Source organism: Stegostoma tigrinum, chromosome 27 (assembly GCF_030684315.1).
Source record: "Stegostoma tigrinum isolate sSteTig4 chromosome 27, sSteTig4.hap1, whole genome shotgun sequence".
Classification (NCBI taxonomy): domain Eukaryota; kingdom Metazoa; phylum Chordata; class Chondrichthyes; order Orectolobiformes; family Stegostomatidae; genus Stegostoma; species Stegostoma tigrinum.
In genome coordinates this window covers 48,896,746-48,913,823 of record NC_081380.1, presented here as the reverse complement: position 1 = coordinate 48,913,823, position 17,078 = coordinate 48,896,746, and the positions used below count along the sequence as shown (strand labels likewise).

The 17,078-nt window shown below is 47.1% G+C and overlaps 1 protein-coding gene across 1 annotated transcript in view; it reads left to right on the top strand.

Moving 5' to 3' along the window:
• Positions 1-17,078, top strand: part of abr (ABR activator of RhoGEF and GTPase) — a 186,536-nt gene that overhangs the window by 38,376 nt on the left and 131,082 nt on the right. The window contains exon 2 of the mRNA XM_059655342.1: positions 11,500-11,666. Within this exon, the coding sequence (XP_059511325.1) occupies positions 11,500-11,666 (167 nt within the window). The remainder of the gene's footprint in view (positions 1-11,499; positions 11,667-17,078) is intronic.

Below are 17,078 nucleotides of genomic sequence, written 5' to 3'. Positions count from 1 at the left end.
GACTGTTCCTCACACTCAGTCATATGCACGAGGAGCTTACCATTGATTACCGCCAAGTGTCTGCTTTGATAGTCTACTGGTTACCAAGGCAACCTACTGGCGGTTACCAGGACAGTGTAATTGATATGGGGCTGATATGTAGGACTGCTTCAAATTAGTGGTGAAATTCTGCTTGTCGGGGCCCAATCAGGGCTAACGTCACTTGGTGACAGATTTGAGGTTACTGGGAGAAAGTGTTGAATATTGATTCGATGACATTGTGATGTGTGGTACAATGTGGAGAATATTTACAGCAATGAGTGCTGCTGCTATTCACTGTCACATTCCTGTTTATTCAGTTCAGTCTTGGAATTTGACCATTTCTGGCTAGAATTTATTGGCACAGTGGTAGTGGCACCGCCTTTGGGGCAGGAGATCTGGGTTTGAGTCCCACCTGCCACATTGGTGTGTTTTAACATGTCCAAACAGGTTGACGTAAAAAACCCTTATTGCCCATCAGTGATTGGCTGGAGAAGGAGATGGTGGGCCCCCAATGTGAACTACAGTCCTTGTTGGAGTGTGTGTGTGTGGGGACACCGACAATGCCACTAGGATGGGAGGTACAGGATTTTGACCCAGCAATATTGAAGAAATGGTGATATATTTCTAAGTCAGGGTGTTCTGTCATTTGAGGGTGGAGAGGCGGTGTTCACATGTATCTCCTGCCGTTGACCTTCCAGGTTGTAGAGTTTGCAGCTTTGGAAGGTGCTGTTGAAGTTACTGAGACCCTATAATTTGCTGTTAATTCCAGCTTTCCGTTCCTGTCTGTTTATGGAACATTTCATTTTCCTAATCTGCTCCTCTGGATTACCACAGTGCAGTGTGACTGCTGTAATAATTCACTTCATCGTCATTCAGTCTTTTGAGGTAGGATGACAATGCGGAGGCACTAGTCAGGACTGATTTATTTCTCCCACATCCTCTGACGACAATGAAACTTATAAATATGAAGGGTTCACAGGAGATTCTCCCTGCCTGATTAACGTATTGTTTTGCATGTTTGCATCTTGACAGTGACTTCTGGTTAATGATTGCGTGCATCAAAGCTTAGCTATCTCAATCAGAGCAGCCACACTTACCCAGCCAAGGGTACTCTAACACTAATGATGTGAACTCATTATAAGGAACCCATGTGTTCAGTTAATTCAGTACAGACTGAAACTAGTGGTAATGGGAACTGCAGATGCTGGAGAATCCGAGATAATAAAATGTGAGGCTGGATGAACACAGCAGGCCAAGCAGCATCTCAGGAGCACAAAAGCTGATGTTTCGGGCCTAGACCCTTCATCAGAGAGCCTCACCGATGAAGGGTCTAGGCCCGAAACGTCAGCTTTTGTGCTCCTGAGATGCTGCTTGGCCTGCTGCGTTCATCCAGCCTCACGTTTTATTATCTCAGACTGAAACTAGAATGGGCAGGTGCTGTGGCTCAGAGTAAACCCGCGAGCAATTGTCCCCAGGAAACTGGTTTCAGCAGACTAACCTTTGCCATGAACTCCTTCACAGACTTGTGTCATATCACCTCAGACTCTGTGTGCAAAGCCTCAGGATTGATCTGAGTCAGGAACAACAGAGTTGCATTTATTTAGTACCTGTCATATCCTCAAAGTTTTCAAAGAAGATTTATTTTGGAATGTAGTCTCTGTTGATTTGACCCTGCAACTAACTGCAAGATCAATGAACCATGAAGCTGGTGTTTTACTTGCCTTGGCTGGGGGTTACTATATTGGTCAGGACACTGGCAGAACTCTTTACACTTTTCCAGCTAAATGCCCTGGAATCTTTAAAATTCAGCACAACAGACAGACAGGATCACCGAAAACTAGTGTCAACAGCAAGATGTGCAACATTTGAGAGCTCTCGCAGTACTGTCCTCTGGAATGCAGAGTGAACGTGCTGCAACTCCCTCTACACTGTGCCCATCCAACTCGCCCAGGACAGGGACAGCACAGGGTTAGAAACAGAGTAAAGGAGTAAAGGTTCCTCTACACTGTCCCCATCAAACACTTCCAGGACAGGGACAGCATGGGGTTAGCTACAGAGTAAAGCTCTCTTTACACTGTCCCCATCAAACACACACAGGGACAGGGACAGCACGGGGTTAGATACAGAGTAAAGCTTTGTGCCTGTGCCTCTCTCTCTCTCCCATATTGAATGTAGTTTGATGAGGTTTTTCAGTTCGTACTGTGTATTTTTGAACAGATGATGTTGAATGATGTCAAAGTGTGTAGCTAGATGAACACAGCAGGCCAAGCAGCATCTCAGGAGCACAAAAGCTGACGTTTCGGGCCTAGAGCATTCATCAGAGTTCCCATTATCTCATGTTGAATGATGTGTTTGCTGCAGTATAGTTTTTGGATGTATAACATGCTTTACATTTAGGTTTCTGTGGTTTCGCTTTGCTAAATTTGCCTTTGTGTGTTTCCTACTTGATTACTCTACCTTGGATGGTTTATATTTGACTTTCAAAAAAATGACTAAATTCACACAAGATTTCATGAATCCATTTGGACAGAACAAGTTGTGGGGTTTTTTTCAGAATGCAGCTCTGCTGGAGGCTGCCTCTTGGTCTCAGTCCAGCATAGTAAATAGCCACCTGTATCAGTGAGCTCGGAAACACATCTCATTTCTGAGAAATCTTCACTGTAGGCACAGTGTTCAAGATATTGAAACATTGAGGAGCTCAAGTGAAACTGGAGTCAGTGAGATTCAGGGGGCAAACCCTCTGCTTGTTGTAGTCATACCTGGTACGTAGGAAGATGTTCGTGGTTGTGGGAGGTCAGTCGTCTCAGCTCCAGGACATCTCTGCAGGAGTGTCCTCGGCCCAACCATCTTCAGCTGCTTCATCACTGACCATCCCTCCATCATAAAGTCAGAATTGGGAATGTTCGCTGATGATCGCTCAATGTTCAGTACCTTCGTGACTCCTCAGATACTAAAACAGTCCACGTTCAAATGCAGCATTGGTGTGGATAATATTCAGCTCGGGTTGACAAGTGGCAAGTTACCTTTGCACCACACAAATGCCAGGCAATGACCATCACCAATCAGAGGTGGTGTAAACTTGATATTCAGTGGCATTACCATCACTAAATCCTTCACTATCAACATCCTGGGGATTACATTAACTCGAAGCTGTTCTGGACGAAACATATTAATACAGTGACTACAAGAAAATGATAGGGACCTCAAATTCTCTGATGAGTAACTTACCTCCTGACCACCATCTAGAAGGCATGAGTCAGGAGTGTGAGGGAATACTCCCCACTTACCTGGATGGATGCAGCTAAACAGCAGAGTGGCAGATGGAGTTTAATTTAGATAAATGTGAGATGCCACATTTTGCTAAGGCAAACCAGGGCACAACAGTTAACGGTAATGTCCTAGGGGTACAAGTGCTTAGTTCCTCCCCCGCCCTACAACCTCTGCCCTGCCCCGCTCCACTGCTCCACCCCTCCACCTCCGCCCCTGCCATTGCTGCTCTCACTGCCTTCAGCCACTTCTTACTGGGTAGAGATACCCCAGTGTCCTTCTGAGCACAGCTGGAGGAGATTATATTGGGAAGGGCAAGGTCTTGGTAGATTTGGAAAATAAATATGAGAATTTTAAAAGGCAAGATGCCTTAAATGGTTACGTTTGGTGTAGTTGATGTAGGCCAGAGAGAACAGCAAACTAGGAAAACCAGATTTGGTTCAAGCTAAAACATGGACAGCCAAATATTGGATGACCTCATGTTGACAGAGGGTAGAGTGAAGGGGTGATCAGGAAGTAGGTTGCAATAGTCAAGTCTGGAGATAATGAAGGCATGATTGAGAGTTTCAGCAGTAGATGAGATGTACATATGAACATATGAATTATGAACAGGAGCAGGCCATTCAGTGCCTCAAATCTGCTGCACTATTAATAAATTCATGGCTGATCCAATTGTAACCTCGAATGCCTGAATGTCACATTCTACCTACATACTAACCTTGTGTGATACATGCATGTGGACACGCAGATTCCTTGCTATCCCCAAGCCCTGTAATTTCTCACCGTTCTGATAACTTCTTCTTTCTTGCCAAAATTCCCAGCTACCCCGATAACCTTTCACTGACTGCTTAATAAATACCTACATCTGCATCGGCCTCAAAAATATTCAAGGACTCTTCTTCCACCACTTTTACAGGAGGAACTTAGATAGACTCACTGCCCTTTGAGAGAAAACATTTTATCCAATCTCTGTTTCAAATAGGCATGTCCTGATTTTTAAACAATGACCCCTAGGTCATGACTGTCCCAGAAGAGGATACATCCTCTCCACATTCTCCCTGTAAAGACTCCTCAGAATTTTATGTATGTCAATCAAGTCACCGTTTTCCGTTCTAAAATCCAGTGGATTCAAGCTGAGCATACCCAGCCTTTACTTTTAAACCTGCCCATTTCGGCTGTTTGTCTGGCATACCTTCTCTGAACTGCTTCTAATGCGTTTACATTATTCTTGAAATAAGGTAACTAATTTGATCTCACCAAGCCCTCTATAAGTGATGTACAGCAAACCTTTTATTAATATGTGCCTGTGGGACCAGGAGTATTCCACGTATTCAAGAGGTGCGTATAACCACAGTAAACTCTGACCAAGCAAAGCTTCGAGGCATCAATATCCCTCAAAGAATCAATGTAAAATCTTCAGCACACCTCCTAAAATCAATGTATAAGCACACAGTAAGTAATAGAAAAGTAATGCAGCGGATATACACATCACTATTATGCTTTATTTACAACATAAATACTCGTGTATTGCAGTAGACTGCAGTGTTTGAGGTATATAATTTTTGTAGGTTTAAACAAAGTTTGCTGTATGATCTTCCAACTTGTGTATTCAATTGTCCGCACAATAAATGATAACATTCTGTTAGCTTTCTGAATGTCACACTCGACCTGTATACTAATGGTGTGTGATACATGCATGTGGACATGCAGATTCCTCTCTATCCCCAAGTCCTGTAATTTCCACCGTTCGGAATACTTTTTTTCTTGCCAAAATGGACCATTTCACCCCATCCCACATTATACTGCATTTGCCACATCTTTGACTCTGTTAACAAATATTTTTGTAACCTCCTTGTGACCTCTTCACAATTTATATTCTTAGCTATCTTTCTGTCAATGGGAAATTTGGCAGCTGTACCTTCCCTTGCTTCAAATGCGTCATTTATATAAACTGTAAAAAGTTTTGGTCCAAGCACCGATCTCCGTTACATACCACATCTTGCCAAACAGAGATAGACCCATTGACACCAAATTAACGAACCAGTCAATCATCTATCAATGCCAATGTGCTGTCCATAAACCACGAGCGTTGATTTCCTGCAATGACCTTTAACATAGCCCCTTATCAATGCCACCTGGATATCTAAGCAGTATACCATCACTGGTTCCCCCTTATCCACAGTGCACATCACTTCTTCAAAGAATTCCAATAGATTGTCAAACATGATTTCCATTTGGACCCTCTTGTGGTGCCATGATAATGTCTCTACCCCCAGACTGGAATGCCTGGATTCAAGTCCCACCTGTTCCAGAGCTGTGTAATAATATTTCTGAACAAGTTGATTAGGAAAATAGGTTCACTCTGCCTGATTACCACGTACTTATTTAAGTGGCCAACAGTAACTTTAGCTTCTAATACTTTCCCTGTGATGGATATTAAACTAATTTTCCTGTAATTTCCTGCTTTCTATCTCCTTTTGAATAAAGGACCTGCTCCCTCCCTTTTGTTTCTTCTTTTATTGCTGTTGCCAGGGTGTAATTTATATCTTTGATGGTGAAATCTAATGCAAAATATCTGTCCATCTGCCATTTCCTTATTTGCCTTTATTAATTTCCACCCTCACTTATTAATACTCTCTTTGTGCACTATTTTCTCTGTTAAAGCTTAATGAAGACTCTAATTATCTTTATGTATTTTTCCGGCTAGCTTTCTCTCATTGTCTAATTTTTCCATCTTTCTTTGTCATGTTACTCTTTCCTATTTTTAATATTCTGTCCAACCTTCTGACCTAATACCTAAGGCAGCTCACTACCACCTTCTCAAGGGGCAGCTAGAGACAGGCAATAAACGCTGGCCCAGACAGCGATGCTCACATCCCACAAATGAATTTGTAAAAACACTTCTTTCTCCCTCAACCTGAATGTAAAATTAATTCTCATTATGCCTGCTGCTACATAGGAATACTTCCATTATTAGATCATTAATTAATCTTGTCTCATTGAACAATAACAAATCTAGCATAACCTAGTGTCTGGTTAGCTCCAGAATGTGTTGATCTAAGGTATATTCCAAAGGCAATCTATGAACTACTCATCTAGACTATCTTTGCCCATCTGACCTTTCCAGTCAATGTATACATTAAAATCTTGGATGACCATCGCCATACCTTTCGGACACACTTTAGTTATTTCTTCCCTTATGCCTCACTCCACCATGTGGTTACTAATGTCGACCTATACAATAACTTCTCACCTTTATTGTTCTGATTTGTGTCTAAAACATTTCCGCATATTGGTTTCCTGAACTTCAAGCCATCCCTGTCTGTTATGCTAATACCGTCATGAACTACCAAAGCCACCCATCATCTTTTCCTGTCATTTCGAAATGTCCTGTACCCTTCAAAGGCTGATCCCAGTCTGTTTTTCCACTGCTGTGTATCTGTGTGATTACAAAATCTTACTGGTTTATTTCTAATTAAAATCTCGGTTTATTGTTTTGTTTAGGATGCAACGTGTATTCAGATTCCGAGGTTTTAGTTACCTTCTTTTACTCTCATTGTAAATTCTAGCCCTGTCTGGTAGTTGACTCTTAAACTCATACTCTCCATGCTTTCCTGTCACAGACAGTTTTTGCATTAATACCTTTTTTTTAATCCTTTGACTGTGCTGTTTGATTTACAGTATCTTCTCAAATCTGATCAATTGGCCCCACTATTTTGATTAAAATCCTCTCTATTTCCTTAGTTATGTGCGTTGGAAGTACACCAGTCCTAGTGCAGACCACATGGACATTGGCTCATTGATTCAAACCCCCAGTACTGGTGCAAGTGAACCAGAAATTGTGTTCAGCTTTAGATTTAGAACATTTTTATATATATGCTATTCATTTTAATATCTGCTATTTTGAATTTCAGAACTAGAATAAACCTGAAAGCCACCCAGGTTGACAGGGCTGTTAAGAAGGCATGCAGTGTTTTAGCTTTTATTAATAGAGGGATCGAGCTCTGGAACCAAGAGGTTATGGTGAAGCTGTACAAAACTCTGGTGCGACCGCACTTGGAGTATTGTGTACAGTTCTGGTCACCGCATTACAAGGAGGATGTGGAAGCTTTGGAAAGGGTGCAGAGGAGATTTACTAGGATGTTGCCTGGTATGGAGGGAAGGTCTTATGAGGAAAGGCTGAGGGACTTGAGGCTGTTTTCATTAGAGAGAAGAAGGTTGAGAGGTGACTTAACTGAAACATATAAAATAATCAGAGGGTTAGATCGGGTGGATAGGAAGAACCTTTTTCCTAGGATGGTGACGACGAGCACGAGGGTGCATAGCTTTAAATTGAGGGGTGAAAGATATAGGACAGATGTCAGAGGTAGTTTCTTTACTCAGAGAGTAGTAAGGGAATGGAACGCTTTGCCTGCAACGGTAGTAGATTCGCCAACTTTAGGTACATTTAAGTCGTCATTGGACAAGCGTATGGATGTACATGGAATAGTGTAGGTTAGATGGGCTTCAGATTGGTATGACAGGTCGGCACAACATCGAGGGCCGAAGGGCCTGTACTGTGCTGTAATGTTCTATGTTCTATGTTCATTGACGAGACATTTGCCGATTTAGCAGCTTCCTCTCTTATAATAAAGTGTGAATCAATTCTTGGAGGCTGGAAAGGTTTAGGCAAAAGCAAAAGGATCAGAGCAAGATAACAAAGTGTGGGGCTGGATGAACACAGCAGGCCAAGCAGCATCTTAGGAGCACCCTGTTCTCTTCCTCTGCTTTACTCCCTGAATGATTTAACTCCACAACTCTATTGAAAGACAGAAAACCTAGCTGACTCAATTACAGAGGATCCAGTCTCATCTGGCTTTTAATTAAGCAGCTATTTTACTGGAGTCCCTGATAAAACCTACATTACCTGCAATTGGTGTTTCACTTTAAAGCCAACTTTAAAGTATAAATTAGTGTTATACAGATTAAAACTTTTGATTTTCTTACCCATCAACTGCATTGGGTAAAGTCAGAAGATGGAAGTTGAGGAATCAGAAATTAGTTATCTGCGTGATAGGGCAGATATGAGGTCAGATTTCTCTGTTGCAGTCAAATGTAAGACTAGACTCTGGGAACAACACAGCCAGAAATGTGCGAACAGGAAGAGAGGCCATTGCAAATGATTCTCTGTCTAGGAGTAGATTGATGAGAATGAAACAAGATGAGACAATCATGCTTGGCTGGATGAGACAGGAGAGGTGTCAGAGAACATCGTGTGGTCAGTGTGTCAAAGGCAGCGTAGAGGTTGAGAAGGATGAAGAGGGAAAGTTTACCTTTGTCTCAGTCACATTTAGAGTCATAGAGCTGTACAGCACGGAAAAGGACTCTTCGGTCCAACTCGTCCATGCTGACCAGATATCCCAAATAAATCCAGGCCCATGTGCAAGCATTTGGCCCATATCCCTCTAAATCCTACATAACAAAGTGTGGAGCTGGATGAACACAGCAGGCCAAGCAGCATCTCAGGAGCACAAAAGCTGACGTTTCGGGCCTAGACCCTTCGTCGGTGAGGGAACTGGAATAAATAGGGAGAGAGGGAGAGGCGGATCGAAGATGGAGAGAAAAGAAGATAGGTAGAGAGGAGAGTATAGGTGAGGAGGAAGGGAGGGGATAGGTCAGTCCAGGGAAGACGGACAGGTCAAGGAGGCAGGATGAGGTGGTAGGTAGGAAATGGAGGTGCGGCTTGAGGTGGGAGGAAGGGATGGGTGAGAGGAAGAACAGGTTAGGGAAGCAGAGACAGGCTGGGCTGGTTTTGTGATGCAGTGGGGGGAGGGGACGAGCTGGGCTGGTTTTGTGATGCAGTGGGGGGAGGAGGGGACGAACTGGGCTGGTTTTGGGATGCGGTGGGAGAAGGGGAGATTTTGAAGCTGGTGAAGTCCACATTGATACCATTGGGCTGCAGGGTTCCTGAGTGGAATATGAGGTGCTGTTTCTGCAACTTTCGGGTGGCATCATTGTGGCACTGCAGGAGACCCATGATGGACATGTCGTCTGAAGAATGGGAGGGGGAGTTGAAAAGTTTTGCGACTGGGAGATGCAGTTGTTTGTTGCGAACCGAGCAGAGGTGTTCTGCGAAGTGGTCACCAAGCCTCCGCTTGGTTTCCCCAATGTAGAGGAAGCCACACCGGGTGCAATGGATACAATATACCAGATTGGCAGATGTACAAATGGACATCTGCTTGATATACAAGGTCATCTTGGGGTCTGGGGTAGGGGTGAGGGAGGAGGTGTGGGGGCAAGTGTAGCACTTCCTGTGGTTGCAGGGGAAGGTGCTGGGTGTGGTGGGATTGGAGGGGAGTGTGGAGCGGACAAGGGAGTCGCGGAGAGAGTGGTCTCTCCGGAAGGCAGGCAAGGGTGGGGATGCGCCCTGGAGCAGCTCGAACAGTTCATCCACTTTACCAACACCTTCCACCCCAACCTCAAGTTCACCTGGGCCATCTCCAACGCATCCCTCACCTTCATGGACCTGTCAGTCTCCATCTCAGGTAACCGGCTAGAAACTGATGTCCATTTCAAGCCCACTAACTCCCACAGCTAACTAGAATACACCTCCTTCCACCCACCCTCCTGCAAAAATTCCATCCCTTATTCCCAATTCCTCCGCCTCCGCCGCATCTGCTCCCAGGATGAGGCATTCCACTCCCGCACATCCCAGATGTCCACGTTAGAACATAGAACAGTACAGCACAGAACAGGCCCTTCATCCCACGATGTTGTGCCGACCATTGATCCTCATGTATGCACCCTCAAATTTCTGTGACCATATGCATGTCCAGCAGTCTCTTAAATGTCCCCAATGACCTTGCTTCCACAACTGCTGCTGGCAACGCATTCCATGCTCTCACAACTCTCTGTGTAAAGAATCCGCCTCTGACATCCCCTCTATACTTTCCTCCAACCAGCTTAAAACTATGGCCCCTCATGTCAGCCATTTCTGCCCTGGGAAATAGTCTCTGGCTATCAACTCTATCTATGCCTCTCATTATCTTGTATACCTCAATTGGGTCCCCTCTCCTCCTCCTTTTCTCCAATGAAAAAAGTCTGAGCTCAGTCAACCTCTCTTCATAAGATAAGCCCTCCAGTCCAGGCAGCATCCTGGTAAACCTCCTCTGAAACCTCTCCAAATCATCTACATCTTTCCTATAATAGGGCGACCAGAACTGGACGCAGTATTCCAAGTGCAGTCTAACCAAAGTTTTATAGAGCTGCAACAAGATCTCATGACTCTTAAACTCAATCCCCCTGCTAATGAAAGCCAAAACACCATATGCTTTCTTAACAACCCTGTCCACTTGGGTGGCCATTTTAAGGGATCTATGTATCTGCACACCAAGATCCCTCTGTTCCTCCACACTGCCAAGAATCCAATCCTTAATCCTGTACTCAGCTTTCAAATTCGACCTTCCAAAATGCATCATCTCGCATTTATCCAGGTTGAACTCTATCTGCCACCTCTCAGCCCATCTCTGCATCCTGTCAATGTCCCGCTGCAGCCTACAACAGCCCTCTATACTGTCAACGACACCTCCAACCTTCGTGTCGTCTGCAAACTTTCTGACCCATCCTTCAATCCCCTCATCCAAGTCATTAATAAAAATTACAAACAGTAGAGGCGCAAGGACAGAGCCCTGTGGGACACCACTCACCACTGACTTCCAGGCAGAATATTTTCCTTCTATTATGTTCTTCAAGGACCGCAACTTTCCCCCCGCAGTAGTTGAGAATGACCTTGAACATGTCTCCCGCATTTCCCGCAACACATCCCTCACACCCCGCCCCCGCCACAACCGTCCCCAGAGGATCCCCCTCGTTCTCACATACCACCCCACCAACCTCCAGATACAACGTATCATCCTCCGACACTTCCGCCATTTACAATCCGACCACACCACCCAAGCTATTTTTCCATCCCCAGGAGCAGGAACCTGATTGCAGGAATTCATGACCCAGGAAAAGAACGATTGTATCTGGTGTTCAGCAAGTAATGGGTTAGGAGGGTAAACCAATCCTGTGACAGCGTGGGATGTACAGCAAGCCACGGGAGGTGGACATGGTTAGAGCAAGACAGGGTGGTGTGTGCCAGGACCACTGAACCAAAGGGGACACTGAGTGACAAATGCACTCTTGTGTGTTTATGCCGCATTCAACTACAATACTTCTCCTCTTTACCAGATTATAATTACGCAGACGCCTTTGATGGAGAGACTGCAGATGAATCGAAAGCTGCGCAGGAAGCTTCCGAAGCAATGCCATATATTGATGAATCTCCCACAATGTCACCACACCTCAGTTCCAGAGCCAAGGAAACACACAACACAGATACGACAATGGCAGCAATGGTAGGTCCACTGTGTAACACTGGGGTACAGTACCGGTGGGGACAGGTCTGTCCCTGTATAACACTGGGGGTCAGTACTGGTGAGGACAGGTCTGTAACTGTATAACACTGGGGTACAGTACCAGTGGGGATAGGTCTGTCACTGTGTAACACTGGGGTACAGTACTGGTGGGGATGGGTCTGTCTCTGTATAACACTGGGGTACAGTACTGGTGAGGACAGGTCTGTAACTGTATAACACTGGGGTACAGTACCTGTGGGGACAGGTCTGTCACTGTGTAACACTGGGGTACAGTACTGGTGGGGATGGGTCTGTCTCTGTATAACACTGGGGTACAGTACTGGTGAGGACAGGTCTGTAACTGTATAACACTGGGGTACAGTACTAGTGGGGACAGGTCTGTCACTGTATAACACTGGGGTACAGTACTGGTGGGGATGGGTCTGTCTCTGTATAACACTGGGGTACAGTACCGGTGGGGATAGGTCTGTAACTGTATAACACTGGGGTACAGTACTGGTGGGGACGGGCCTGTTACTGTGTAACACTGGGGTACAGTACTGGTGAGGACAGGTCTGTAACTGTATAACACTGGGGTACAGTACTGGTGGGGATGGGTCTGTAACTGTGTAACACTGGGGTACAGTACTGGTGGGGATGGGTCTGTAACTGTATAACACTGGGGTACAGTACTAGTGGGGACAGGTCTGTCACTGTGTAACACTGGGGTACAGTACCGGTGGGGACAGGTCTGTCACTGTGTAACACTGGGGTACAGTACCGGTGGGGATAGGTCTGTAACTGTATAACACTGGGGTACGGTACCGGTGGGGACAGGTCTGTCACTGTGTAACACTGGGGTCCAGTACCGGTGGGGACAGGTCTGTCACTGTGTAACTCTGGGGTACAGTACTGGTGAGGACAGGTCTGTTACTGAATATCACTGGGGGACAGTACCGGTGGGGACAGGTCTGTTACTGTGTAACACTGGGGGACAGTACCGGTGGGGACAGGTCTGTAACTGTATAACACTGGGGTACAGGAGTGGTGAGGACAGGTCTGTTACTGAATAATACTGGGGTATAGTACTGGTGAGGACAGGTCCTTCACTGTGTAAAACTGGGGCACAGTGAAGGACCTGTGGTGGGGACAGGTCTGTCACTGAATAACACTGGGGGACAGTACTGGTGAGGATAGGTCTGTCTCTGTATAACACTGGGGTACAGTACTGGTGGGGAAAGGTCTGTCACTGTATAACACTGGGGTACAGTACCAGTGGGGACAGGTCTGTAACTGCATAACACGGGGGTACAGTACCAGTGGGGACAGGTCTGTAACTGTATAACACGGGGGTACAGTACTGGTGAGGACAGGTCTGTCGCTGTATAACACTGGGGTCCAGTACTGGTGGGGACAGGTCTGTCACTGTGTAATATTGGGGAACTGTACTGTGGGGACAGGTCTGCCACTGTATAACACTGGGGTACAGTACTGGTGAAGACAGGTCTGTTACTGAAGGACACTGGGGTACAGTACTGGTGAGGGCAGGTCTGTTACTGAATATCACTGGGGGACTGGTCTGACACTGTATAACACTGGCGTATAGTACTGGTGGGGACAAGCCTGTCACTGTATAACACTGGGGGATAGTACTGGTGGGGACAGGTCTGTTACTGTATAACACTGGGGTACAGTACTGGTGGGGACAGTTCTGTCTCGGTATAACACTGGGGGACTGTACTGTGGGGACAGGTCGGTCACTGTGTAACACTGGGGACAGTGCCGGTGGGGACGGGCCTGTCGCTGTATAACACTGGGGTACAGTACTGTGAGGAGAGGTCTGTCACTGTGTGACACTGTGGGGCACTACCGGTGGGGACAGGTCTGTCACTGTGTAAAACTGCGGTACAGTACCGGTGGGGACGGGCCTGTCGCTGTATAACACTAGGGTACAGTACTGTGGGGACAGATCTGTCACTGTATAACACTGGGGGACAGTACTGGTGTGGACAGGTCTGTCACTGTATAACACTGGGGTCCAGTACTGGTGGGGACAGGTCTGTAACTGTGTAATACTGGGGAAAAGTACTGTGGGGACAGGTCTGTCACTGTATAACACTGGGGGATAGTACCGGTGGGGACGGGCCTGTCGCTGTATAACACTGGTGCACAGTACTGGTGGGGACAGGTCTGTTACTGAATAACACTGGGGGACAGTACCAGTGGGGACAGGTCTGTCACTGTATAACACTGGCGTATAGTACCAGTGAGGACAGGTATGTCTCTGCATAGCACTGGGGGACAGTACTGTGGGGACAGGTCTGTCACTGTATAACACTGGCGTATAGTACCAGTGAGGACAGGTCTGTCTCTGTATAACAATGGGGGACAGTACTGGTGGGGACAGGCCTGTCACTGTGTAACACTGGGAGACAGTACTGGTGGGGACACGTCTGTCGCTGTATAACACTGGGGGGCAGTGCTGGTGAGGACAGGTCTGTCACTGTATAACTCTGGGGTACAGTACCGGTGGGGACAGGTCTGTAACTGTATAACACTGGGGGACAGTACCGGTGGGGTCAGGTCTGTAAACGTATAAGACTGGGGTACAGTACTGGTGAGGACAAGTCGGTCACTGTGTAACACTGGGGACAGTGCCGGTAGGGACAGGTCCGTCACTGTATAACACTGGCGTATAGTACCACTGAGGACAGGTGTGTCTCTGTATAACACTGGGGAACAGTACTGGTGAGGACAGGTCTGTCGCTGTGTAACATTGGAGTAGAGTACCGCTGGGGACAGGCCTGTCACTGTATAACATTGGTTGATAGTACCGGTGGGGACAGGTCTGTTGCTGTGTAACACTGGGGCATAGTACTGGTGGTGACAGGTCTGTCACTGTATAACACTGGCGTATAGTACCAGTGCGGACAGGTCAGTCTCTGTACAACACTGGGGGACAGTATCGGTGGGGACAGGTCTGTCGCTGTATAACACTGGGGGACAGTACTGGTGAGGACAGGTCTGTCACTGTATATCTCTGGGGTACAGTACTGGTGAGGACAGGTCTGTAACTGTATAACACTGGGGTACAGTACCAGTGGGGACAGGTCTGTCACTGTATGACACTGGGGTACAGTACCGGTGGGGACAGGTCTGTCACTGTATGACACTGGGGTACAGGAGTGGTGAGGACAGGACTGTTACTGAATAATACTTGGGTATAGTACTGGTGAGGACAGGTCTGTCATTGTGTAACACTGGGGTACAGTACTGGTGGGGACAGGTCTGTCACTGTATAACACTGGGGGATAGTACTGTGGGGACCGGTCTGTCACTGTGTAGCTCTGGGGGACAGTACCGGTGGGGACAGGTCTGTCACTGAATAAGACTGCGGGACAGTACTGGTGAGGACAGGTCTGATACTGTATCACATTGGGGACTGAACCAGTGGGGCATGTCTGTCACTGTGTAACACTAGGGGACAGTACGGTGAGGACTGGTCTGTCACTGTATAACACTGGCGGATAGTACCAGTGAGGACAGGTCTGTCACTGTATAACACTGGGGGACAGTACCGGTCTGGACGGACCTGTCGGTGTATAAGACTGGGGTACAGTACCGGTGGGGACAGGTCTGTCACTGTATAACACTGGGGCACAGTACTGGTGGGGACGGGTCTGTCTCTGTATAACACTGGGGGACAGTACTGTGGGGACAGGTCTGTTACTGTGTAACACTGGGGGACAGTACCGGTGGGGACAGCTCTGTCACTGTATAACACTGGGGGACAGTACTGGTGGGGACAGGTCTGTCACTGTGTAATATTGGGAGACAGTACCGGTGGGGACAGGTCTGTTACTGAATAACACTGGGAGACAGTACTGGTGAGGACAGGTCTGCCACCGTATAACTCTGGGGTACAGTACCGGTGGGGACAGGTCTGTAAACGTATAAGACTGGAGTACAGTACTGGTGAGGACAAGTCTGTTACTGAATATCACTGGGGGACAGTACTGGTGGGGACAGGTCGGTCACTGTGTAACACTGGGGACAGTGCCGGTAGGGACAGGTCCGTCACTGTATAACACTGGCGTATAGTACCAGTGAGGACAGGTGTGTCTCTGTATAACACTGGTTGATAGTACCGGTGGGGACAGGTCTGTTGCTGTGTAACACTGGGGCATAGTACTGGTGGTGACAGGTCTGTCACTGTATAACACTGGCGTATAGTACCAGTGAGGACAGGTCTGTCTCTGTATAACACTGGGGGACAGTACCGGTGGGGACAGGTCTGTCACTGTATAACACTAGGGTACAGTACTGGTGAGGACAGGAATGTCACTGTATAATACTGGGGTACAGTACCGGTGGGGACAGGTCTGTCACTGCGTAACGCTGGGGTACAGTACCGGTGGGGACAGGTCTGTTACTGAATAACACTGGGAGACAGTACTGGTGAGGACAGGTCTGTCACTGTGTAACACTGGGGTACAGTACCGGTGGGGACAGGTCTGTAAACGTATAAGACTGGAGTACAGTACTGGTGAGGACAAGTCTGTCACTGTGTAACACTGGGGTACAGTACCGGTGGGGACAGGTCTGTTACTGTATAACACTGGGGTACAGTACTGGTGGGGACAGTTCTGTCTCGGTATAACACTGGGGGACTGTACTGTGGGGACAGGTCGGTCACTGTGTAACACTGGGGACAGTGCCGGTGGGGACGGGCCTGTCGCTGTATAACACTGGGGTACAGTACTGTGAGGAGAGGTCTGTCACTGTGTGACACTGTGGGGCACTACCGGTGGGGACAGGTCTGTCACTGTGTAAAACTGCGGTACAGTACCGGTGGGGACGGGCCTGTCGCTGTATAACACTAGGGTACAGTACTGTGGGGACAGATCTGTCACTGTATAACACTGGGGGACAGTACTGGTGTGGACAGGTCTGTCACTGTATAACACTGGGGTCCAGTACTGGTGGGGACAGGTCTGTAACTGTGTAATACTGGGGAAAAGTACTGTGGGGACAGGTCTGTCACTGTATAACACTGGGGGATAGTACCGGTGGGGACGGGCCTGTCGCTGTATAACACTGGTGCACAGTACTGGTGGGGACAGGTCTGTTACTGAATAACACTGGGGGACAGTACCAGTGGGGACAGGTCTGTCACTGTATAACACTGGCGTATAGTACCAGTGAGGACAGGTATGTCTCTGCATAGCACTGGGGGACAGTACTGTGGGGACAGGTCTGTCACTGTATAACACTGGCGTATAGTACCAGTGAGGACAGGTCTGTCTCTGTATAACAATGGGGGACAGTACTGGTGGGGACAGGCCTGTCACTGTGTAACACTGGGAGACAGTACTGGTGGGGACACGTCTGTCGCTGTATAACACTGGGGGG